General features: G+C 44.9%; 1 protein-coding gene across 1 annotated transcript; it reads right to left on the reverse strand.

The window, feature by feature from the left end:
- Nucleotides 1-806: 806 nt before the first annotated feature.
- asl (argininosuccinate lyase) lies at nucleotides 807-16,629 on the reverse strand. The gene is made up of 16 exons (XM_021563243.2): nucleotides 16,462-16,629; nucleotides 15,876-16,070; nucleotides 14,430-14,513; nucleotides 12,696-12,752; nucleotides 12,447-12,544; nucleotides 8,554-8,631; nucleotides 5,786-5,863; nucleotides 5,647-5,699; nucleotides 5,387-5,449; nucleotides 5,127-5,241; nucleotides 4,951-5,035; nucleotides 2,188-2,247; nucleotides 2,022-2,105; nucleotides 1,766-1,846; nucleotides 1,527-1,633; nucleotides 807-1,426 (listed from the first exon to the last, which is right to left on the reverse strand). Exons 1-16 carry the CDS (start codon nucleotides 16,474-16,476, stop codon nucleotides 1,282-1,284), a joined length of 1,398 nt encoding a protein of 465 aa, XP_021418918.1. The 5' UTR covers nucleotides 16,477-16,629; the 3' UTR covers nucleotides 807-1,281.
- Nucleotides 16,630-26,976: the final 10,347 nt, after the last annotated feature.

Consider the following 26,976-nt stretch of genomic DNA (forward strand, 5'->3'; position numbering starts at 1 on the left):
CTTCACAATTTAAATGACAACTTTTACTTCATTACATTACTAAAGAAAATAATGTACTTTTTCCTCTATACATTTTCCTTGACAACCAAAAGTACTCGTTACATTTTGAATGTTTAGAAAGACAGAAAAATTGTCAAATTCATGCACTCATCAAGAGAACATCACTGGTCATCCCTACTGCCACGGTCATCCCTTCTGGCGGACTCACTAAACACAAATTCTTAAGTTTGTAAAAATGTTGGTGTCCCTGTCTAGAGACTTAAATAAAAATTCCAATGGTTGTATGGTTTGCTTAATATAAGGAATTTGAAATGATTTATACTTTTACTTTTGATACTTAACTATAATTTATCAATTACATTTACATTTGATACTTAAGTATATTTAAAACCAAATACTTTTACTTAGTCAAGTAGTATTTCTGTGTGACTTTCACATAAGTCATTTTCTATTAAGGTATCTTCACTTTTACTCAAGTATGACAATTGGGTACTTTTTCCACCACTGCTGCTGCACTGAGGGAGCTCACAGTCAAAGATAGGTCCAATTCCAAAACGACCTCTAGACACTTCTCAATTACCTGAAAGCATTAGACACGCAATATGTTTATATTCTGGGAAATATGTATCTTCTGGGCAATACTCTAGACTAGAGCAAACAAGATATGGCGGCGTTCCAGCCAGGTCTTTTCTTCTTCTTTCAATTACGACTGACTGAATGATGACAGTGCTTCTCTGACTGAGTGGAAGGTTAGCCCTCTATGTCAACACGCTATATGTATCTTCCATGAAGAGCCAGTGACAACATTTTGTAAATAAGCAACATTTAATTAATCATCAACACATTAAGACAAAAAGGTATGAACTGTCTGAAATATATAGTTGTACAAATCACTACTATCGAGGTTAATATATCTAAATGCACTAAAGTTTTGAACTCCCATTTTTCTAAATCGATCTAAAGTGGTAACCATGGCATCTACCGGTATTTTAAAAAGGCACTTTACATGGCCTGAGCAACAAGGCAGTCCTACAGAATGAACCCAATGTTTTCTAGATTAGACACTGTTCTCGAAGGCAAACAATGGTTCTTAACCACTGGGGGGCAAATCCTAACTACTACTTTAGTCAAATTATAACTTAGTCATACATGCATGGATGTGATGTTATCGGGAGACAAAGAGAAAATTGGAACTTAGGATACACCCCAGAGATCCATTTGACCAATGTTGCTTGTAAAGGTTCATGTTGGGGTCAAAAGTTAAACGGTGAGGAGGAGAGGTCACTGGACCTGTTTCTTCAGCCAGGTCCTCATGTGCTCCACCTGTGCTGCCACGCTACTCTTGGCCGTGCCACCGGGGGCACTGTACTGCTCCACACTGCTACTGTAGTCCCACACTGCAGACACATCACTAGAAAACAGAGGGCTGGAAGGAGGAGCAAGGGGAGGGTGAAGTGGAAAAGAAGGAGTGGGGGGGCAAAAGAGTGTTACTATGAAGAAGTGTGTGCATGCGTGCTTGCGCTTACCTGGCAGTCCGCAGATCCTCCACAGTGAGTTGGTTCAGGGGAATGCTCTTGGATTCAGCCAGAAACACAGCTTTACCTGAGATACCATGAGCATCTCTGAACGGCACCTGGCGAGAGAGAGCGAGATAATTTAATACCACAATTGTGACACAGAAACAGTTCAAATTCAAACCACACCATGATTGTGATGAACACACAAACACACATATCCCTGGTTTGAGTGGATACTTCGTACTCACCCCCTTTCTGACGAGGTAGTAGGCCAGGTCAGTAGCCAGCATGTCAGGACTGAGGGCAGCTTCCATCACACTGGGATTGATCTGATACAGGAAACAGGAAATGGGTCAGAGAAATTGGTTGTGAAGGATGTTGTAGGGCACTAAGGTGTAAGGGTTTAGGATGTAGTAGGTATGGCACAATGGTCTAAAGGTGTACAGTGTTGTGCACTAGGGTGTAGCATCTAAGGTGAATGGGGTCAGGTGTAGCATCTCTCACCTTTAGAGTGGACACGACACCTGTGGTGACCTGCAGCACAGCGTGTACCGTGTCAAAGCAGTCAAACATGGCCTCCTTATCCTCCTAGAGAGTCAGAGAGCGAGATAATTATCACACACACCACACACACAGACACACACACACACACACACACGTGTGACTGTACCTGCAGATCTTTGTTGTAGGTGCTTGGCAGGCCCTTCAGGGTCATCAGAAAGCCTGCACACTGACACACAGGACAGGGCACAGGTTTACACTAGTGATGCACCAATATGACATTTTTGTCTGATACCGATATCTGATATTTTCCTTGCCAAAAAAAACCAATATCAATAACCGATATTTAAAATTTGTGGCCTTTTAACTATTTAACTGTACTAGAATGCTTAACACACACACACACACACGGACGCAGCGGTCTAAGGCACTGCATCTCAGTGCACGAGGCATCACTACAGTCCCTGGCACGAATCCAAGCTGTATCACATCCGGTCATGATTGGGAGTCCCATAGTGCAGCGCACAATTGGCCCAGTGTCGTCTGGGTTTGGCCGGGGTAGGCCATCATTGTAAATAAGAATTTGTTCTTAACGGACTTGCCTAGTTAAATAAAAGGTTACACACACTGACCAAAAAGTTATTTTGTTGGCATTTACTTATGTCCCCATTACCAGTAACCAGGATTTCTATAGAACGCTGTTTGGGTCTTTGCATGTCAAAAAAGATAGACAATAGATACTGATACAAACAACACTATTTGACCAATCAGGACCTGAATATGACTGCACGCCACATAATAATTTAACGCGTTTTTTACGTAATTACAAATTGATTACACTATCACTCGTATTTCATATGTCACAACGATTCATCGATACGTATGCTACGATGCTGGTAAAGTTGTCTCACGCACCTACAGTGCTGGTCATAAAAAAAATAAGCTTGCTAGCTCATGGATGCAAACCAAAAACATAGATAAATCTGTTTCAGTAGCTATAGTTAGCTAGCTAACTACATAGCTAGGTGTCATCTAAAATAACCCTCCTTTATAACAGTTCTTATTTGATTAATGCTGGTCAGACCCATCTATGTGAAGCTAGACAATAAGGATTAGCCACAATAGTAGACTTTGTGGTTAGCCTTCAAAATAAAAGTATATAATTGACAGTGATGCAAATGAATACAAATAGTAGTACTATTCCATAATTGAATAGATAATTTCTCTCTCTCTTTTTCTCTCTCTCTCAGAGGACATGAGCCCTAGGACCATGCCTCAGGACTACCTTGCATGATGACTCCTTGCTGTCCCCAGTCCACCTGGCCGTGCTGCTGCTCCAGTTTCAACTGTTCTGCCTGCGGCTATGGAACCCTGACCTGTTCACCGGATGTGCTACCTGTCCCAGACCTGCTGTTTTCAACTCTCTAGAGACAGCAGGAGCGGTAGAGATACTCTTAATGATCGGCTGTGGAAAGCCTACTGACATTTACTCCTGAGGTGCTGACTTGCTGCACCCTCGACAACTACTGTGATCATTATTATTTGACCATGCTGGTCATTTATGAACATTTGAACATCTTGGCCATGTTCTGTTAAAATCTCCACCCGGCACAGCCAGAAGAGGACTGGCCACCCCTCATAGCCTGGTTCCTCTCTAGGTTTCTTCCTAGGTTTGGTCTTTCTAGGGAGTTTTTCCTAGCCACCGTGCTTCTACACCTGTATTGCTTGCTGTTTGGGGTTTTAGGCTGGGTTTCTGTACAGCACTTTGAGATATCAGCTGATGTAAGAAGGGCTATATATCAATGACATGGGGTATCAGTCTACTCTGACTGATACCTGACTAACCCGGTCAGGTCGAGCCTCACTAGCCAGATGAAGCTAGCTGGCTGCTTATAACGTTTGATTTGGGCAACAGGGTTAAGTAGCTGGCTAGCTACTTATGTTCATGAAATGATGTTCAATTTCAATAGGTGAACAACAATACTTACTCCAAGGATTCCTAAATCATTGCTAAGAATAATGAAAATGACTGCAGTTCCTACTGGTCATTGTTTTCAGGCTGGTTGTATTGGTACTAGCTAGTTACCAAGCTAAAGCTAGCTAGCTATCCCAGAAGTTGCAGTCGAACAAATAATGCTTTGTTACCAAAGCGGTATTGTAAACACATCTTTCGTGGACGATGTTTGCAGGGTTTTTTGTACAGCTTTGACAGTGCTACTGATAGTAGTGGTGGCGCTTGGCTTGCACGTGGAAATTCAGAACACACACCATTCTATATTAGAACTGTGTTATTTGACGTTTCAAATACTGTTATTGTCAAATAGTGTTATCATTTTTGACACTCAAAGACTCAAAAGGCATTCCATAGTATGTCGTGAAGCTAATAGCAGTAACGCTATTACTGTGCAACTCTGGTAGGGCAACATATGAACAATAGTGCACTTGGTAACGTTAGTGTGTACCGGTGCTCGACCAGTCGCGAAAGCCAACATCACCCACGACAGAGAACGGCTAAATGTCAAGGGCAATGAATTCCATTACCTTGGCGTTAATGGATTTCACCTTTGAGTTGTCTCGCTGACATTTTCTTACTCTTTCAAATGACTGCTCGATACACACAGCAGACATTGTGGGCTAAGGTTAGGAATGCTGTGTTGCAGGTGAAGCACAACATTTTACGTGGCGTCAGTACGTTATATAGGTATGCACGTCAGCTTTGACATCGGTTTTTCACATTGACGTAAACTAGACAGACATCGGGCCGATCCCGATGTTGGCATTTTTAGCTAATATCGTCTGATTCCGATATGTTCACCAATATAGCGGGCATCCCTAGTTTACACACACTGATAATACTATTAATATAATAAAGGATGCTTGCTTATTATAACATAAATAATGGTGTTCTAATGCGTTTCAGTTGGGGTCTTACTCTGCCAAAGACACGGCCAGCTTTACTCCTGATCAACTCCAGACTGTCAGCATTCTTCTTCTGAGGCATCAGACTGCTGCCTGTGCTACACACACACAGAGAGAAAGATTGTTAGAATATAACAAAGGAAAAAAGGAGAACATATTGTTTTGAGTTCAGTCATCACACACACACACCTGTATGCGTCAGAGAGTGTGAGGAAGGAGAACTCCTTAGTGCTGTAGAGCATCAGGTCCTCTGCCATCTTACTGAGGTGCGTCAGACACAGAGATGCCCAGAACAAGAACTCAGCTGAGAGAGGGAGGGGAGGGTGGAGCCAGCGAGCGAGACAAAGCATGAGCAGTGCAATGCAGTGAGTCGGTTAATGCCAATATTTCTCAACTTCACATCTACATGTCTTCTCAGAATAGTAATAAAGCCAATGTGGTTACCATACCAATAAAGTCCCTCTGGCCTGTGGCGTCCATGCTGTTGATGCTGATGTCATCAAAGGCCAGCTCTACAGGGGCAAAGAGGGAATAGGGTGTGTCTTTTAAGTGTTTGGACCGCAGCCACTGACTTGGTACATGTGTATAATTAATTGACATTTTGCCTTTTGCGTGTTATAACCGTTCATAAGAGTTCACGGCTCCTTATGTATGTTTATAGCTTATGTATGTTTAAAGGAGCTGATTATCTATGCAGGTTGACTCTCACCTTGACGCAGCATTTCCCTGTCGATGTTGAATGGAGTTCCAGCTATTGCTCCACTGGGTAACAAGAGTAGACAAGGTATAACTAACTCACAGATGACATAACCGTGTGTGTGTGTGCGTGCACGCTCGTGTGCGTGTACCTTCCCAGGGGGAGCACGTTGACTCGTCTATTGATCTCCTGAAGCTGTTCCACGTCTCTGCTCAGGGCCACCGCATGACTGGGGAACAATCATAGAAATATGTTTAGACTAACAACATCCCCGACCACCTCAATTCTGCCTTTAATGTGCAACATTTGAAACTGTGTTTTTTACATTGGATAAAAGTAGAGACTCAGAGCTAGAAAATAGTATATCATATACTGCAGGAACAACGGGGAAGTAATTCTGCTTTGAAAGTCGACAAACTTGTAACTCGACAAACTTGTAACTCGACAAACTTGTAACTCGACAAACTTGTAACTCCACTTTTGAGAAAATGTCCCTTGAATGTTTTGGCACACCTACTGGAGAGCTCTCCTTTGTCTACACCTATTAACCATTGTTCACACCCTTCTAAGCCTTAGCCCCATCTAAATCTTTAACAATTCACATGTGAGGCCATGTGCTAAACAAGGTGAGTAAGGTAGTAAACAACCCAAGATTAAGACTAAAAGTAGTATCCTACAATGAGGAAAAACTCCAGGTAAAAATACATTTGATCTAGTCCTTGGCAGATGTCCTAATCTGAATTTGGTGCAGGTCATGTTGTTCTTCACATTACCACCTCTGGTAAACAAACAATATATTAAATAAAATCAAAGTTCATTTGTCACATACACAGGATACAGAAGGTGTAAAAGGTACAGTGAAATAGTTACTTGCATAGTAACAATATAAAAAAGAAGATGAAATGTTAAAACATCCTGAGCAATCTACACACAATACAAAAACGATTTCAGAAATCTTTACAAATGTAAAACAGAAATACCTTATTAACATAAGTATTCAGACCCTTTGCTATGAGACTCGAAATTGAGCTTAGGTGTATCCTGTTTCCATTGATCATCCTTGAGATGTTTCTACAACTTGATGGGAGTGCACATGTGGTAAAGTCAATTGATTGGACATGATTTGGAAAGTCACACACACACCTGTCTATATAAGGTCCCACAGCTGACAGTGCATGTCAGAGCAAAAACAGAGCCATGAGGTCGAAGGAATTCTGTTGAGGCACAGATCTGGGGAAGGGTACCAAAACAATTAGGATGCATTGAAAGTCCCAGAACACAGCGGCCAACATCATTCTTAAATGGAAGACGTTTGGAACCACCAAAACTCTTCCTAAAGCTGGCCGCCCGACCAAACTGAGCAATTGGGGGAGAAGGGAATTGGTCAGGGAGGTGAACAATAACCTGATGGTCCCTCTGACAGAGCTCTAGAGTTCCTCTGAGGAAATGGGAGAAACTTCCAGAAGGACAACCATCTCTGCAGCACTCCACCAAATCAGGCCTTTTTGGTAGAGTGACCAGACAGAAGCCACTCCTCAGTAAAAAGGCACATGACAGCCCGCTTGGAGTTTGAAAAAAGATTCTCTGGTCTGATGAAACCAAAATTGAACCCTTTGGCCTGAACGCCAAGCATCACGTCTGGAGGAAACCTGGCACCATCCCTACGGTGAAGCATGGTGGTGGCAGAATCATGCTGTGTGGATGTTTTTCAGCAGCAGGGACTGGGAGACTAGTCAGAATCCAGGCAAAGATGAACAGAGCAAAGTACAGAGATCTCAGACTAGAGTGAAGGTTCACGTTCCAACAGGTCATGGAGACTCATATCTCCCTCACTAGCTTTAAGCACCAGCTGTCAGAGCAGCTCACAGATCACTGCACATAGCCAATCTGTAAATAGCCCATACAATTACCTCATCACCATATTATTTATTTTGCTCCTTTGCACCCCAGTATCACTACTTGCCCACTCATCTTCTGCACATCTATCAACCCAATGTTAAATTTGCCATACTGTAATAATTTTGCCACCATTGCCTATTTATTGCCTCACCCCCCTTATCCTACCTCATTTGCACACACTGTATATAGACTCTCTCTATTGTATTATTGACTGTATGTTTGTTTATTCCAGGTGTAACTCTGTGTTGTTTGTGTCGCACTGCTTTGCTTTATTTTGGCCAGGTCGCAGTTGTAAATGTGAACTTGTTCAACTAGCCTACCTGGTTAAATAAAAGGTGAAATAAAATTAAAAACATCAACGCTAAGCACACAGACAAGACAATGCAGGAGTGGCTTCGGGACAGACAAGTCTCCGAATGTCCTTGAGTGACCCAGCCAGAGCCCGGACTTAAACCTGATCGAACATCTCTGGAGAGACCTGAAAATAGCTGTGCAGCAATACTCCCCATCCAACCTGAGAGCTTGAGAGGGTCTGCAGAGAATGGAAGAAACTCCCCAAATACAGGTGAGCCAAGCTTGTAGCGTTATACCCAATAAGACTCGAGGCTGTAATTGCTGGCAAAGGTGCTTCAACAAAGTACTGAGTAAAAGGGTCTGAATACTTATGTAAATGTCATATTTCATTTTATTATTTTTAATAAATTAGCAAAAAATGATAAAAAACTGTTTTCACTTTGTCATTTTGGGGTATAGTGTGTAGATTGATGAGGGGGAAAAAAATATTTAATGAATTTTAGAATAAGGCTGTAACATTACAAAATGTGGAAAAAGTCCAAGGGCTCTGAATACTTTCCGAAGTCACTGTATGCTCTGTAGACTGAAACAACATTCACTTTATATTCCATCAATATTTGATTCCTCAATCCTGTTTTTAACTGTGATTTAGCAACAAGCAGAGGAACATTTAGGAACATTGCAAAGATATGCAGTGGGGCTTAACAGAAGGAGAGGCTATAGTACCTCAGAATCCAGTGGCTCCATCTGATTGGCTGAGCTCTCTGCATGTGGGTGTACCCAGGAAACAGGACATCAATCTCTCTGCAGATCAAAAGACAATAGGTAAACATGATATTGTGTGTGTGTGCGTGCGTGCATACATGGAACTGCCAACTGTGTCTTAATAGGGCGTTGGGCCACCACAAACCAGCAGAACAGCTTCAATGAGCCTTGGCATAGATTCTACAAGTGTCTGCAACTCTATTTGTTGGATTTGACGCCATTCTTCCACTAGGAATTCCAATATTTGGTGTATTGTTGATGGTTGTGGAAAACGCTGTCTCAGGCCTCACTCCAGAATCTCCCATAAGTGTTCAATTGGGTTGAGATCTGGTGACTGAAGCGACCATGGCATATCGGGAAAGATCAGCGTGAACAGTTTGTCACTGAAGCTCCTGCCAAACATACCCCAACAATCACCCCTCTTTCAAAATCACTAACATCACTTCTTATAGCCACGGTAGCCAAAATAACAGGCAACTGGGTTTGCCTAGCATTTTTATACATGGCCCTAAATGTTAATAGTGTTGGTTGACGGTAATGTGTGTGACAAGTCAGTCAAAACAGCATCCATATTGCTCTAGCCGGCAGCCTTGTGGAGATTCAGAATCTAACCCAGCAAACTAGTTTAGTCCTCAGAGGGACAGGTTTACACCCTATCCTTTTTCCCCCCCATGGTCCTTCGAGACGGTTTAGCAACCAACGGTTTTTCATGTTCCTGCAAAACACCGAATTCTGACTTGGCTACAGTGAAGATGTTCCAGTACCCAGATGAAGAACAGTTTCCGAACCCCTGGATGCAGAGGAGTTAGTTTGCATTCCCATATGCCAAAAGGGGCTGCTGTCACCACCCACACACACAAAGCTGTCGCTTCCCAGAGGAAGAAGAGCTGCGAGGCCTTACACCCCTCTCTCATGGTACAGTCGACCACCCATATTCCAGGGATCCTCAGTAGTCATGGAGTGACCAGACCCTATCCAGTTGGGGGGATGCAGAGGGACTACGAGGAGCTGCTTTATGAGAGGGAAGAATTCAGGAGGGCGTACTCTAGCCATTCCCAGCCTGAGCCACAACAGCGGGAGCACCAATATTGCCGGGCCAGAGCCATCGTCACCTCCACCGACGATACTCCCCGACTTGGCCCGGCTACTCCTGAGAGACACTACTCCAAGCCCTCCAATCCGAAGAGTTCACCACCTCCACAGGACCGTTGGGACTTCCACTACATCCAACAATGGCCAAGCTGCTCTCCTGACTGACATCCCACTAGAGCACTGGGTCCCCTTCTGCTTCCCAGAGATGCCTACCTCCCCAGCAGACCGACAACTCTAGAGTGCACAGTCCATCACACCAAAGCCCCCTCAGCCTGAGCCTCGACTTTCCATAGTTAAGGAAACTTCAGCTCGAGTCGTGGAGCTACAACTGCTGCCAAGGGGTCTGTTCTGGCTGCCTTTGCAGAGTCATCCCCTACTGCCTGTGAGGAGCCTCTGCAATTTGAGGCACATGCACGGATGCCCGAGGTTCGACTATCTGCTACCCTGGAACCTTGCGCCACAAAGACTCCTACCGCTCTCCCTCAGGAGCCCTCCCTGCTCCTGGCACGGAACCCAAGCCAGAAGTGGATGATTCAACTGCTCCTAGGATGAAGCCAAGGCATGCAGCTCTTGCAAGTGCAGGAGTTCCCTTCCTTTCCGGTAGGACCAGAGTTCCCCTCCTTCCTTGTAGGGTCAGGTTTAGAGCTCCCTGCCTCCCCTGTAGGGTTGATGTTTCCTGCCTCCCTGGTAGGTCCAGTCTATCCTGCCCCGATGGTAGGCTCTCCGTTTCCGGCCGTACCAGGCCCTCAGTCGCTGGCTCTAGTTGCAGGCTCCCAGTGTTCTGGTTAAGTCCATGGACTGCTGCCTTAGTACAAGGGCCCCAGTCCTCTGCTGTTCTATTTCCACAGTCCCTTGCATTAGTAGCCTCTAAATTAGCTGCTCTGCCAGGCCCAAGGTATTCTACCCTGCTAGGCCCCACATCTGCTTCACCACCAGGTCTGCAGTCTCCTGCGCTGCACGGATCACGGCCCCACACCTTAGTGGGTATGCAGTATCCTAGCCTGCCAGGCTTACAGCCCCCTGCCAGGCTCTAAGTTAGGTGCACTGTCTGTAGGTCTGCAGTCTCTTGCCCTGCTCAGAACACAGCCCAATGCCTTAGTTGGTAGGCAGTTTCCTAGCCCGTCAGGTTTAGGCCCAAAATCTGTTTCCCTTGCAGGTCCAGAGTTGTTCTCCCTTTCAGGCTCAGAGTCAATTTCCCTGTCGTGCCCACAGTTATCAGCACCTCTAGTTTCACTTTTTCCAGCCCTAGTCGGCCCTCAGTCCACTGCTCCGCCAGGCTTTAGGTTCTGTGCCTTACTAGGTCCGCAACCTCAGTTAGTCCGTAGCCCCCAGGCTCAGTCAGCAAGCAGTCACCCTCCCTAGTGCTACACGCCAACCCTCCTGCACTCGTACCTGGACATGGGTCTCCTGTCTCACCAGGCTCGGAGTTAGCTGTTCCTCTAGGGCTGCAGTCCCTGCCCCTAGCCAGTTCGTAGACCCTGCTCAGCTTGGTTCTCAGTCTTCAGCCTTAGTAGTAAGCTTAATAAGTCTCCTGCCCTGCTAGGCCCTCAGCCCCCTGATATGGGGGACCCACCGTTCCCTGGCCCGGGGGCCTGCCGTCTCTAGTTCTGAGAGGCCGCCTGCCTCCTGCACTGAAATACCCTCCAGCCCTCAGGAAACCACCGGACATCGTCTCTGGGGCCCAGCTAGCCCCTTCCGTCAGATCCCTGAAGAGCCTCGCCCAGGGGTCCCCATCTGCTCCATCATGAGAGCCATTGCCTCCAGCAGCGGTGCAAGATTCACCAACCCGAGCAGCAGCCAGTGAGCTGCCAAAGACAGTTGTGGCTGACGTGCCACATTGTTCCTTCAACTGTGATCAGCCTCCGGCACCATTCTCAGCTCCCAAGGATGGGCCCCAGCGACCTGGCACCAGCTGAGCTAGAGGACCCTCCGCCACCCCTGAGGCATTCCACACTGTCTCCGCACCCCCTAAGCCCTGCCTGACAAGACTAGGCACGCTAGCACTAAGCTCCCCCTTGAGACCTGTGGACTCCATTAGAGACTGTGCTTTGTCCTAACAGGCAGGGCTTAGGAAGTGCACAGAGTTGCAGAGATAGTCCTTGGCCACCCAATGGAACGCCACCGGGCCTTTTTGTGGATGTTAATATTTTCATTGTAAATATAGGGGCAGCTGTACAAAAGGCCAACCTGCTCCTCTCCTCTCTACCCAACTTTCCTCACAGTCCCGTTAGGGTGATATCTCACCATCTCAGCTATCCATCACAGCCCTTTGGCTTCAGTCAATCAGCTTGCCCAAATTCACATCTGAACCCCTCCCACCCCAGGTCTAAGTATTTTTAGTCATCGAAAGAAGAAAACGCACATTTTGTATGGCGACTAAGTTGACTGTGTTTACTAGCAAGATTGTGCGTGTATCTAAGAAAAACCACAAGTTGATTCATAAATAACTGAAGAGTGTGTGTTAATACTGTGTGATAGTGATGAAGATAAATACAAGTTCTGGACTAAGAAGCATCAGTACTGTTTATGCACAGACAGCCTGTAAGCAAGTCAGAATCTCCATGAATCAGCATTAAGTACATAGCGAGTGAGGGCTCAGAAGACAACCGCTCAGACAAGACCCAGTTAGCCATTTTTTCACTAAGCATGATGGGATGTTAATTCCACACCTGTGTGGATGCACCTGCTTTCAATATACTGTGTATCCCTCATTTACTGAAGTGTTTCCTTTATTTTGTCAGTTACCTGTACATAAAACTTACACTGCTGCTCTCTCCACCATGGTTGTGATGAGTTGGAGAGCGTTGCCCTTAAGAATGGAGATAGCATCCCTCAGCCACAACCTCATGTCTGTTACCACCTGATCAACCAATAGAAACACAGAATCATGTCTGAGACCCAATCATCCACCAATAAAACACAGCAGGATAGAACAATCTCAAAACTCCACTAGTTACTTCTCTTTCAAAAAACAGGCAAAGAACGTGTATTCAGCAGATCACCACACCTACCTGGTCATTTCTGCTCCTACCAGTGTGTAACTTCCCAGCTGGCTCACCTATCAACTCCTGATAAAACACACACAGAGATAAATATAATACAAATATATGCAGTGCATTCGAAAAGTATTCAGACCCCTACCTTTTTCCACATGTTAAATTATTCCCTCAATCTACACATATTACCCTATAATGACAAAGCGAAAACAGCTTTTTAGAAATGTCTGCAAATGTATTCAAAATAAAACACAGAAAAACCTTACAGTATTCAGACCCTTTGCTATGAGACTCAATTTTGCTCTGGTGCGTCCTGTTTCCATTGATCATCCTTGAGATGTTTCTTCAACTTGGAGTCTAGACGTGGTAAATTAAATTGATTGGGCATGATTTGGAAAGGCACAAATCTGTCTGTATAAGGTCCCACAGTTGACAGTGCATGTCATAACAAAGCCCGAAGCCATGAGGTCGAAGGAATTGTCCGTAGAGCTCCGAGACAGGATTGTGTTGAGGCACAGAACTGGGGAAAGGTACCAACAAATGTGGACACATTGAAGGTCCCCAAGAAGACAGTGGCCTCCATCATTCTTAAATGGAAGAAGTTTGGAAACACCAAAACTCTTCCTACTGACCAAACTGAGCAATCGGGGGAGAATGGCCTTGGTCAGGGAGGTGACCAAGAACCTGATGGTCCCTCTGACAGAGCTCTAGAGTTCCTCTGTGGAAATGGGAGAACCTTCCAGAAGGACAAACATCTATGCAGCACTCCACCAATCAGGCCTTTATGATAGAGTGGCCAGATGGAAGCCACTCATCAGTAAAAAGCACATGACAGCCCGTTCGGAGTTTGCCAAAAGGCACCTAAAGGACTCTCAGACCATGAGAAACAAGATTCTCTGGTCTGATGAAACCAAGATTGAACATCGGCCTGAATGCCAAGCGTCGCGTCTGGAGGAAACCAGGCACCACGGTGAAGCATGCGGGTAGCATCATTCTGTAGGGATGTTTTTCAGCAGCAGGGACTGGGAGACTAGTCAGAATCGAGGCAAAGATGAACAGAGCAAAGTACAGAGATCCTTGATGACAACCTGCTCCAGAGCGCTCAGGACCCCAGACTGGGGAAAAGGTTCACCTTTCAACAGGACATCAACCCTAAGCACACAGCGAAGGCAATGCAGGAGTGGCTTCGGGACAAATCTCTGAATGTCCTTAAGTGGCCCAGCCAGAGCCTGGGCTTGAACCTGATCTAACATCTCTGGAGAGACCTGAAAATAGCTGTGCAGATATGCTCCGCCATCCAACCTGACAGAGCTTGAGAGGATCTGCAGAGAGGAATGGGAGAAACTCCCCAAATACAGGTGTGCCAAACTTGTAGCGTCATACCCAAGAAGACTCAAGGCTGTAATCACTGCCAAAGGTGCTTCAAGAAAGTACTAAGTAAAGGGTCTGAATACTCATGTAAATGTGATATTTCAGGGGGGGGTTTTATGCATTTGCAAACATTTCTAAAAAACAGTTTTTGCTTTGTCATTATGGGTTATTGTGTGTAGATTGATGAAGGAAAACAACTATTGAATCAATTTTAGAATAAGGCTGTAATGTAACAAAATGTGGAAAAAGTCAAGGGGTCTGAAAACTTTCCAAATGCACAGTAATTCTGACAATCAGGAGTCCGGAATTGAATATTGTTACAATCTTCAGCCAGCACTCTGAATTGACGATTCAAGGTTAGCCCCACCCACACTTCACCTTTAGTCTGCGCTCATTGGCTGTGTGGATGTCCTCATCTCCAGGCTTGACCTCAAAAACACCTTTGGCCCATTCATCATGGATCTGAAACACACACGCACGGTCATCCGTAAGGGAAGTTTGGTTCATCTTCACATCTGCATTTTCATATTCATCTTCATATTGTTTGGGGATAGAATCTGTTCAAGTGCCCAGATTCTATCCCCAAACAATATGACTGATAAACAGCTAAGCAAAATAGCTACACGGACTATCTGAGTTAACCTTGTATCTTTATTGACCTTTTATTTTAACCTTTGCGCTATTAACACTCACAGGGCCCTACAAACTCACACACACTGTCACTCCAACACTCACTCACACATTTTTTTACTTAATCTTTATTTAACTAGGCAAGTCAGTTAATAACAAATTCTTATTTACAATGACGGCCTAGGAACAGTGGGTTAACTGCCTTGTTCAGGGGAAGAACGACAGATTTTTACCTTGTCAGCTCAGGGATTCAATCTAACAACCTTTCGGTTACTAGTCCAACGCTCTAACCACTAGGCTACCTGCCACCCCAATATGCACATACATTTTTGCTGACTCTACACACACCCACTCACATACAAGATGCTGCTACTCTGTCTTATGTCTTGTATAGGATATATAGCCTTGTCACCTTACATACCTACCCCCATCACTCCAGTATCCCTGCACATGTAAATATGGTATTGGAACTGACTTTTTAAATATTTCCTTTATAAGTAAGTATGCTTACTTCAAACATCAGTGAGGCAAGTGGTAATTACTTTATTTTCTATTCTATAGTTTTTTTTCTATTAATACATTGTTATTGATTATTGTATTGTTGGTTTTTGAGTTTGCAAGAAAGGCATTTCACTGTACTTGTGCATGTGACATTAAAACTTGCCGTGCACATGTGAATGCAGAGAGGAATTCTGCACTAAGGCAGATTTTCAGCCGTCACCTATTAACTCCAAAAAAGCAACATGGTGGGCTATGACACATTCACACCCACTTTTTGTTGCGTTCGATAGTGTGATTAAAATTCAACGGTCCCCATAACCAAAAAAATAAGGCCATTCAAATGTCAATCGCGGTGGGTTAATGTGTGGATACATTTTAAACTTTAGGGGATATTGTTGATTTGATGTGGCCAGTACAATCTAGTAGTCTTCCACATTGTCTACCTTCTTGACTTTGTGCGGTTGCCTGTGCCCAATAATGTTTGTACCATGTTGTGCTGCTGCCATGCTATGTCGTCTTAAGTCTCTCTTTATGTAGTGCTGTGGTGTCTCTTGTCATGTGTGTTTTGTCCTATATTTGTTTAATCGAAGCCCCCCTCCCAACATGAGGCCTTTTGGTAGGCCATCATTGTAAATAAAATGACTTGCCTAGTTAAATAAATAAAACAAAATATACTGGTGCGTGTGTATTCACCTGGTCCATCCCATGTAGGATATTGTCCTTCTCCTCTGCAGTGACCAGCTTGGCCTTCTCCAGGGCTTTAGCATATGCCTTGCTGCCACGGATGTCTGCGTCCCACATCCGCTTGTCGTAGGCGATGGACGCGTTGAATTTTTCCATGATCGGGTCGGTGTCACCCACGAACCGACCTCCCCACAGTTTACTCCCCTGATAGAGACAAACAGGCAGGCATGGGCACGCAGACAGATAGACAGACAAATCAAAAAAGCCAGATATACAAATACACCGACAGAGACAGCATAGGCAGTGTCATTCGTCTCCAAATTTTCACAAAGCCGCCAGCTAGCAAACAACATTGAAACCTGTCAGCGCTGCTTTTCTTTGAAGAACCACTAGATCCAACAAGCTAGCATTAATTTAACCTAGTGAAGACCCATGTTGTCCAAGCTAGAGAAGACCCATGTTGTCCAAGCTTCTGGACAGCTGATTTGACTGCACAGCGCAATGAAAACAATCCCTGGACATACAAAGCCAAACGTGGACGAGTTTAGCTGAATCAACAGTTTTAATAAAGAAATGCATCGAAAAGTTGTCTTACATCTGCACTCGCCATTCTCTTCTCTCAAAGATACCGTAGATGTCTGACTGTTCACTACCTAGCATCAGCAAAACGTCGACGACAGGGAACAAATGGTGTGATAGGAATCAAAACCACAAATACTAGTCTTTTGCCAGCAGCACAAACAATTACGTCACTTTCGCATGGTAATGTTGAAACCTTCTAAATAAAAGCCCGCATTTCAAAACATTGCAATGTGGATAACTCATTCGAATGATATTTAATTTTTATCAATGGCCATTTTTAATGTGCAAGAAAATACATTAAGTACTTTGTTAAAACAAATCATGACCAATAATTAAGAAAAAAAGACTGTTGTTATTATCCGGTGCACAGAGAGCGCGTTTTCAAACGGACAGAGCGACACAGACTCAAAACATGTGGATATTGTGGATTCAAAGTGCATGGCGAACAAGGAAATTGACCAGCTAAAGGCAAACAGTGTACTAAATGTGGAAAATGGAATCACTTTGCAAAAGTGTGCAGAGCTTACCGTGGAAAAACAGTACACACAGTGAGCGAAGATGAAATGTCAATCAGAGTCAAACGCTGATGAACTGTTTATTGATTCAGTGACAGAAAAGTAAAATATCTGAGACAGAGCAAGCCTTTGCTGACATTGAGATAGGAACACAAGGCACAGAGCTAAAGTTCAAACTAGACACTGACACTAGAAACTGTAAACATTATTCCTCTGAATAAGTATCACAGCTTGACATCTGAATGCAAGCTACAGCCCACCACGTGCAGAGTGACTGGTTATGGTGGTGAACAGCTCCCAGTAAAAGGCACATGCACTTTCAAATGCAAATACAAGAAAAGTGACATGATGTTGGACTTTTATGTTGTTGACACTAGAGCACCTGCAGTGCTAGGTCTTAAAGCATGTTTAGACATGGACCTCATCAAGCTAGTTTTACCAGTGACAGCACCAGTAGAGACAGACAATTTGCTGGAGGAGTTTGCTGATGTTTTTACAGGAATAGGATTATTCCCAGGAGAATGTACCATTTACTTTGACCCAGACGCAACCCCTGTGGTCTACCCACCGAGAAAGATTGCCCTTGCTCTCCGTGCCTGTCTGAAGAAAGAGTTGGAGAGCATGGAGCACCAAGGTTACAGAACCGACTGACTGGGTAAACGCGTTAGTGGTGGTGGAGAAACCACGCACAGGCAAGCTCCATGTATGTCTCGACCCAAGAGATTTTCAAAGGAGAGAAGGAGTCTCAGAGAAGAGATTTTGACAAAGATCCATGCTGGACACATTTTGTTTTGGCCCAGAATGTGCAAACAAATAGAGGACATTGTTGGTAAATGCGCCATATGTCTTGAACGACGCCTCTCAAACACCAAAGAGCCAATGTTACCTTACTGTATCCCAGACCGACCCTGGCAGGTCCTGGCAACCGATCTGTTCACCTGGAACAACGAGGACTACATCGTAACAGTGGACTACTACAGCAGATACTTCGAACTCGACAAGCTTCACAGCACCACATCTGCCGCTGTGATACACAAGCTGAAAGCAGCCTTTGCCAGGCATGGCATTGTAGAGACTTTAATATCTGACAATGGGCCCTGTTATAAATCAAATGAGTTTGAATCCTTCACAAATGCATGGGAGTTCACACATGTCACCACAAGCCCGCATTACCCTCAAAGTAATGGCCTTGCTGAAAAATCTGTGCAGATTTCTAAATCACTCATGGATAAAACAAAAGCAGACAAGAGAGACCCCTACCTCAGTCTCCTTGAATACCGCAACACTCCAGTTGACAACTTCAAATCACCAGCCTAGCTGTTGATAAGCCGCAGGCTTAGCTCCATCCTTCCCAGCACCAACCAGCAGCTGCAACCTGAGGTCGTCAGCTACAAGGAAATGCATGAAAAACGTACACCGAGACAACAACAACAAAAGCGATACTACGACAGGTCAGCTAGACCACTGCCATCACTGATCGACGGAGAGTCAGTTAGAATCCAGGAGCATGGCCTCTGGAAGCCAGCAGTCGTCATCCAGCCAGCTGACACTGAACGTTCATATCACATCCGCACCGCAGAAGGTCATCACCTACTGAACACAAAATAACAACACACTGATGAGATTAACTGTTCCCCTGAAAGAGAACGTGATGGACTAAACACACACACAGCACAACATACACCATACTTACCTGCAACACCACAAGAACCGTTGACTTACACAGAAGCATGCTCAGCATCATATCGCACAAGGTCAGGAAGAGAGGTCAAGCCCAGAGCTGTCCTAGACCTGTGAAATGGGTGTAGGCGGATCGCTGCCCTAAAAGAGTTCCAGACTGTAAACTTGTTATTGAAAGTTCACTTGAAATGCTTGGGTATTGTATTTGTTTGAAATGTTAAGATGTTATTTCTACAGTGAAAGCTGAGTTGCTGAGAATCCCTTGTTTGAAAAGTAACAGTATGTTGGATCATTGTTTCAGAGTCTATGTTGATTCGGTTGGTGTAGTATGCAATATAAATGGTTACCTACCTTGAGTTCAAACCACAGAGCATATATTCAAAAGCAACCCTTAGAATATGTAAACATTTTTATTTTGTTTTAAAAGAAGGGGGATGTAATATGAATATGTGTAAACATACTGAATTTTAATTGCATTTCAACGCCATGCTATGTGCTATGATTGGTTAAGACCACCCAAATGGTTAGGTCATGGTCAGTTTGATCCTGGTTGGCAATATGTGAACATGCCAGCTATAGCTAGCTAATAAAGAGCTACGTTAAGAAATATCCTGTAGTACTGCATTGTATTATTTTTTACAGTGTGCAAAACAAGACACCTGTCTCAGCTAAAGTGGGGTGGACAATACTCATTAGGGTCCTTACTAATCAAATATGTGTAGTTTTGGAGGGTGACTGTGTCGCACATACCCAGCAGCAGTTCGTTCTCCACCTTCTCCATAGTGAAAAGCCAGCAAGCAGTAGACCGTGCAACACAGTCCCCCTCACCATATTTGGTTAATAGAGACCCTACTGAGTATGTCCCACTCCACTTTAGCTGAGACAGGTAGACAAGCTTTCTCTCTTCAAGCCAATATGTATCCAATGTACAGTCTATTAGAGGTTTATTGCATTGGGGCTATAGAGGGGATGGAGAATAAAGCTGCTAGATATGTACAACACAGTCCACCTCAAAAAAACAAACCATATTTGGTTAGTAGAAACCCTACTGGATTAAAGAGTCACCAGTACTCTGTATTAAACCTGTGGCCCAGCACAAGAGACCAATTTAAGTTTTGCAGACTCGAATACCATACACTGAGTATACAAAACATTAAGAGCACCTGCTCTTTCAATGACATAGACTGACCAGATGAATCCATGTGAAAGCTATTATCCCTTATTGATGCCACTTGTTAAATTCACCTCAATCAAATAAAATTGTATTTGTCACATGCGCTGAATATACCAAATATACCGTGAAATGCTTACTTACAAGTCCTTAACCAACAATGCGGTTCAACGCAAGAAAATTACATAAAAATTACATAACAATAACGAAGCTATATACAGGGGGTTGTAAAGTGACTATGCAAAGATAACAAACAGTGAGTAGCAGCAGTGTAAAAAACAAAGGGGGGGGGGGGGGGGGGGGGGGTCAATGTAGATAGTCCGGGTAGCCATTTGATTAATTGTTCAGCAGTCTTATGGCTTGGGGATAGAAGCTGGTAAAGATCCTTTTGGTCCTAGACTTGGCGCTCCGGTACCGCTTGCTGTGCGGTAGCAGAAAGAACAGTCTATGACTTGGGTGACTGGAGTCTTTGATCATTTTTTGGGCTGTCAGGAAGCATGGCCCCAGTGATGTACTGGGCCATACGCAGTGCCCTCTGTAGCACCTTGCGGTCAGATGCCGAGCAGTTACCATACCAGGCGGTGATGCAACCGGTCAGGATACTCTCAATGGTGCAGCTGTAGAACTTTTTGAGAATCTGGGGATCCATGCCAAATCTTTTCAGTCTCCTGAGGGGGAGTAGGTTTTGTCGTGCCCTCTTCACAACTGTCTTGGTGTGCTTGGACCATGATAGTTAGTTGTTCAGTTTAGTTTATTCATTTCACCATTTAAAAAAAAACAAGCACACATAAAACTTGAAAAAGCAATACATGCACATGAATAAAATCATTGAGGATAACACATAAAAAAGTCTGGTGGTCCTCTTGAGACAAGATGGCTAGACGAGATCGAACACAGTATGGTAGTGAAATAATAAAACAACAACAGAGAAGAAGAACATCTATCTCATCATTCCAGTTACATCATAGGGGTTATTCATATGGGCACAGAAGACATAAAACATATTTTTACTTTTTAAAGCTGCCCAGAGAGGACGTTGTTTTTATGGGCAGAGGCAACTCAATCCATTCTGAGGCTCCAGTATACAAGAAAGTACCTTTCCCAGCCTTACTCCTGAACCTGTATAAGCACACATCAGCAACACCTGATCTGGTGCTGTGATTGTGTGCATCCCTAACATGAGGAAAGTAATAACTTAGATATCTGGGTGCAGGACCACAAATACTCCTGTAAACCACACCTAGTCTAATCGGGGACACTAGCTTCAACAGGCAGCCAGTTGAGTTCCTGAAAGCAGCTCCTGCCTATGTGAGTATGTGGACTCACTTTCAATACTACCCTGATTAGCTTATTCTGGGCTATCTGGAGCTTCCCCTTCATAAGATTAGATAAGCACCCAAAGCAGGATGTACCAGGGAGCTAACAGAGGTTTTAGTAGTCAGCACCTCAACACCTAACTCCATTCATCCCAGGAAGCGAACAGAGGTTTTAGTAGTCAGCACCTCCCACCTAACTCCATTCATCTCAGGTAACTAACTGAGGTTTCAGGAGTCAGCACATTCCCCTTACTCCATTCATCCCAGGTAGCTAATATACGTTTTAGTAGTCAGCACCTCCCCCCTAACTCCATTCATCTCAGGTAGCTAACAGAGGTTTCAGTAGTCAGCACATCCCACTTACTCCATTCATCCCAGGTAGCTAATATAAGTTTTAGTTGTCAACACCTTCTCCCCCTAACTCCATTCATCCCAGGTAGATAAGAGGTTTTAGTAGTCAGCACCTCATCCCCTAACTCCATTCATCCCAGGTAGCTAACAGAGGTTTTGGTAGTCAGCACCTGCCCCCTAACTCCATTCATCCCAGGTAGCTAACAGAAGTTTTAGTAGTCAGCACCTCACCCCCCAACTCCATTCATCCCAGGTAGCTAACAGAGGTTTTAGTAGTTAGCACCTCACCCATTACTCCATTCATCGCTAGTAGCTAACAGACGATTTAGTAGTTAGCACCTCCCCTTTTACTCATTCATCCCAGGTAGCTAACAGAGGTTTTAGTAGTCAGCACCTCCCCCCTAACTCAATTCATCCAAGGTAGCTAACAAAATATTTAGTAGTGTTAGTGTTCAAATACTGGAGAGTCGAGACCAAATCACGAACGCTGGACAGAGTGGATTTCAGTTGTAACAAAAGGCAGTTTTAATGAGTCAAAAGATATCTTGTCCCGCAGTTTTACGTGCACGGATCTAGTTCATATAACTCGGTAAGGAGTCAGGTGAAAAAGAGACCTATACAAAGGTTACAATCATTTTTATACATAGAATAAAGTAGGTAGAGTCTTGTCGCCTTCTGGATGGGCCTGAAGGGTTGGAGGCGGACCTGCTCTGGCCAGAGCAGGAGCCCCATTGGTGCACAGCAGAATCTTCTGTTCTGAGCACTCGACCAGTAGAGGGGGGTTGAGATGTGTGTGTTTATGTAAGGAGATATTTGTGTGTCAGTGGGGGTCGTGAGGCAGGACAACAGAGCTGAGGGGGGTAGTTTTAGGGGGGTAGTTTTATTGCTGGGTGAGTGAGCTGGTTCCTGTTTTAGCAGTAAGATGACTTGAGTCAGGCGGTTTGGCTTGGCGCTGTATAATATATGAGCTATGTGTATGAATGTTACATATATATATATATATATGACAAATCCCCCTCTTCACACCTACTAAACATGAACCATAGAACCAAAAATATGAAGCAACCTAACAATTTGGTAGGAACCCAAATTTTGAGTCCCCCTCTTCACGTCTTTTAAAAGACGTGAAAACTATAGCAGAAACAAGAAGAAGGATATAACGAAAACAAAAACCCCCTCTATTATGCAGCGAAACTAGGCAATAAGGTGGTGCTTCTAACCTTGTATGGAGTGCATTGTTGGTCTGTAGGTGTAATTCTGCGTTTGGGACGGGAGTGATTGGAGTGAGTGATGTTAGGGACGGTGTCAGGGATAGGGGACTGGGTAAGTGTACGTGATGTGGTAGGGTGTGATAGTTGTTCTATTAACCATGTGAAAGTGCCCAGGGACACCCCAAATATCAGTAGGAATATCACAAACAAAGTCCCAGATATTCCTAGCCTTGCCCAGGGAGAGAGAAATATCCCTCTAACTGGGCGAGGTTCCTTTGTCAGGGGAGATGGAGTTTGATACTCCATCACCTGAGTCAGGAGTGTCTTAATTTGGTATCGAGTTAGGCTGCTCAAATCAGCTCAGACTTCAGTCAGTGTTCTGGAAGGAGTTGGGGCTGGGGTGCAATGTGTAAGGTGGTGCCAAGGTGCGCCTGATTTACCTTTGACCTGGACTGAGTGTGAAGTAACCTCCTTCACTTCGTACGGTCCAGTCCACCTGGGTTCCAGCCACTTTCTCTTGTGGACTTTAACCCTCACCCAGTCTCCAACTTTTACCTTCAGTGGTGGCGTGTCCCCCGGCAGCTCCCCCTCCTGGACCTTGTGAACCTGGGTAGAGAGTGCTGCAGAGAGAACCGTCAGTTTTTTCACATAATCATACATTACAATTTGTTGTACATCAAGAGCGGGCATATAACCTCCCTCCCTTGGTGGACCAGGCATGACTCTTCCAGTCATTATCTCATGAGGAGAGAGATGGGTGCCTGCTCCTGGTGAGGCTCTCATGGCCATCAACGCCAGGGGCAGGGCTTAAACCCATGTCATCTTCGAACCTGCACACACTTTAGCTATCTTAGCTTTCAGCTTTTGGTTTGACGTTCCACCAGACCTTGAGGTTGGGGCCTGTACACAGATCCAAATCTGTGGGTTATGCCAAATCTTTCTTCCACCTGTCTCAGGTGTTTGTTACTGAAATGTGAGCCACTGTCAATATACCTGGGTATTAGTTTGGTTTGTAGCCACTTAACGACTGACCTAGCATCCTCCCCTGCTGTTGGCATTGCCTCTACCCATTTGGAGAACCTATCTACCATGACTAAGAGATAGCGTTTCCCTTTAGATACATTGTCGGGGCCCATGTCGGTGTAGTCTATACTAATGTCCTGAAAACATGCATTGGGTACTGGGTATGAGCCCATTGGTGTTTGATATGGTTTCTTTGGGTTGTGGCTGCCACAAATGTTGCATTCGTCATAAAATAAGTCAGTCATATTTTTCATGTGAGGGTGCCACCAGATGTGCGAGACCTTTTGAAGGGTCTTTAGTTTGCCTTCGTGTGTGGGGCCATGTGCTTCTCGTAAAAGTTCTGGGTCCATCAGTGTGGACTGCTCAATGGGCATAGGCTGAGTCTGTATAGATATTCACAGTCTTTCCTTTTCCTCTGATGAGGGCCTGTGTCAATCCAATGATTTCAGCTAATTGGGCCGATGCTGGTTGAGGGATGATGGCTGATTCAAGGGTGACATGTGAACCGTCTGGGAGTTGCTGTACCACCGCATAGGCTGCTATGTTTCCTTCTTCTGCGTTGAGTGCATCTGCCATATTTTTCTCTGTGTTCACAAACGTGATATGTGACTGAGTGCATTTGTTCTGGATCTTGGTTTTTCTTTCAGCACTAAACGTGAATTCTTTACTCATCAGATACGCAGCGACGCCATGATGGGTGTGGATCTCCAATGGATGACACATCACGAGGTGAGCTGTTTTTTTTTTTTTTTCAATAGCTTTTGCTACTGCAGCAACGTATCTGGAGCATGTTGTCTGTCCTACCTCAATGTGGTCAAGTTTGGAGGAGTGGTACATCAATACCCTTCTCTCCCCCTCTTGTTTCTGGAATAGGACGGACGAGGTGAATCCTTCCTTTTCAGAAACATCCAAATGGAACTTGTTCTTGTAGTCAGGTGCAGTCAGAGCTGCTGCCGCTGATAGATCAGTTTTCAGGAGTGCAAAAGCTGTTGAGGCTTCAGCCGTCCAGGCCAGGGGTGCATGGAGGTTCCTTGGTCGTAGGATGATCGGTGCTGCCACCCCCTCTGGGCCACACACAACACCTGATAGGTGGGGTCAGGTGCATCATGTCTTCGTCCCAGTCTTCAGTGTAGGGGCAGTCATCAGTGTCTCAGCTTGGGGAGTCTTATACGGGTGCAGAGTGTAGATTTGAGCTTTCAGTTGGTTGAACTTAAACTTGATGTGAGGGGTGGCAGGCCCTGTGGGTAGGCATTTTAGCCAGTACACTTCTTGGGTTTCAGACAGCGTGTGCGTCGGAAGGAGTGGCATCATCATAATTCTTACTGGGCGATCAGGTGTTGAAGAGGGAGGGTTGGTGGATACTTCCACTCCACTTTCAGTAAGATATATGGTGCACCCCATTTTGCATGAGAGGTCCCGTCCTAGTAGGTTGATCGGGCATTTTGGACAGTACAGGAACTGGTGTTTCAACTGAGATTTCTCCCAGGAGAATGTTAAAGGGATAGTGCGGCTTTGAGCCTCAGGTGACCCCGTGACCCCTACCACCGATATGGAATCAGATGACAGCATTTGAGGGAACTTGATAGTAGAATAGTTGCATCCTGTGTCTACCAGGAACTGATGGGGAACACCCTCAACTTAACATATCATAGTTGGTTCAGTGTGTAGTTGAAAATGTCGGCTCCCCCTCCTGCCGCAGGGGGTGGGCATCTTCATGGCCAGGGCATGGTGTCCCCAGCCATTCCCTGGAACTGCGGTTGGCTGTATCCTCCCTGCTGCTGTTGCATGTGAGTAGGTCCGGGGTGGTTGTATGCAGGTGCTGACTGCTGCAGGTGACTGGGTCCTGGTTGAGGGTGTTGCAGGGGTGGGTGTCCCCCACTTCCTCTTCCACGTCCCCTACCTCTCCATAGGCGTTGCTGAGTGGAGAGTGGCTGTTGACAATCCCGTGTATAATGGCCAGGAGTTCCACAGTTGTAGCACACCCCTCTGGGTGGACCGGTATAGGTGCCCCGTTGAGCCCATTGTGGCTGTTGCTGTTGCAGGATATATTGCTGTGGGGGAGGGTATTGGGGTGGTGGCTGCAGATATTTTATCTAATTTGTCTGATAATGTGTATAATGCGTTATCTAGGTATATTCAGTCCTTACTATGTGGTGTTTATTTCTATCGTTGTATGCTTAGCCCGTATATATGACAGTAGTCAGCACCTCACCCCCTAACTCCATTCATCCCAGGTAGCTAACAGACGTTTTAGTAGTTAGCACCTCCCACCTAACTCCATTCATCCCAGGAAGCTAACAGCGGTTTTAATAGTTAGCACCTCCCCCCTTACGCCATTCATCCCTGGTAGCTAACAGACGATTAGTAGTCAGCACCTGCCCCCTAACTCCATTCATCCCTGGTAGCTAACAGACGATTTAGTAGTTAGCACCTCACCCTTTACTCCATTCATCCCTGGTAGCTAACAGAAGTTTTAGACGTCAGAACCTCCCCCCATACCTCAATTCATCCCAGTTAGCTGACACCGGTTTTAGTAGTTAGCACCTCCCCCCTTACGCCATTCATCCCTGGTAGCTGACAGCAGTTTTTGTCGTCAGAACCTCCCCCCATAACTACATTCATCCCAGGTAGCTAACAGAGGCTTTAGTAGTCAGAGAAAGGCCCTAAAAATGTTCAAAGACTCCAGCCACCCTAGTCATAGACTGTTCTCTCTGCTACCGCACCACAAGCGGTACCAGAGAGCCAAGTCTAGGTCCAAGAGGCTTCTAAACAGCTTCTACCCCCAAGCCATAAGACTCCTGAACATCTAATCAAATGGCTACCCAGACTATTTGCATTACCCCCCCCCCTTTTACGCTGCTGCTACTCTCTGTTATTATCGATGAATAGTCCCTTCAATAACTCTACCTACATGTACATATTAACTCAATTACCTTGACCCACCTGTGCCCCAGCACATTGATTCTGTACCGGTACCCCCTGTATATATCCTCGCTATTGTTATTTTACTGCTGCTCTTTAATTATTTGTTAGTTTTGTTTCTCATTTTTTTGAGGTATTTTTCTTCAAACGGCTTGGTTGGTTAAGGGCTTGTATAGGCATTTCACTATAAGGTTGTATTCGGCTCATGTGACAAATAAAATGTGTTTTGATTAGATTTTTCCCATAGTCCACGATCAGCTCCTTTGTCTTGTTCATATTAGGGAGAGGTTGATGTCCTGGCACCACACCGCCAGGTCTCTGACCTCCTCCCCATACTGC

Source organism: Oncorhynchus mykiss, chromosome 15 (genome assembly GCF_013265735.2).
Source record: "Oncorhynchus mykiss isolate Arlee chromosome 15, USDA_OmykA_1.1, whole genome shotgun sequence".
Classification (NCBI taxonomy): Eukaryota; Metazoa; Chordata; class Actinopteri; order Salmoniformes; family Salmonidae; genus Oncorhynchus; species Oncorhynchus mykiss.

Excerpts from the sequence above, each read along its gene's own strand:
- asl (XM_021563243.2), bottom strand. Across the intron at positions 8,632-12,446 it reads ATGGTGGAGAGAGCAGCAGT|AGAGATTGATGTCCTGTTTC; the intron begins GTAAGTTTTATG and ends TTTGATCTGCAG. Across the intron at positions 2,248-4,950 it reads CTGGCCGTGTCTTTGGCAGA|TGTGCAGGCTTTCTGATGAC; the intron begins GTAAGACCCCAA and ends CCTGTGTGTCAG.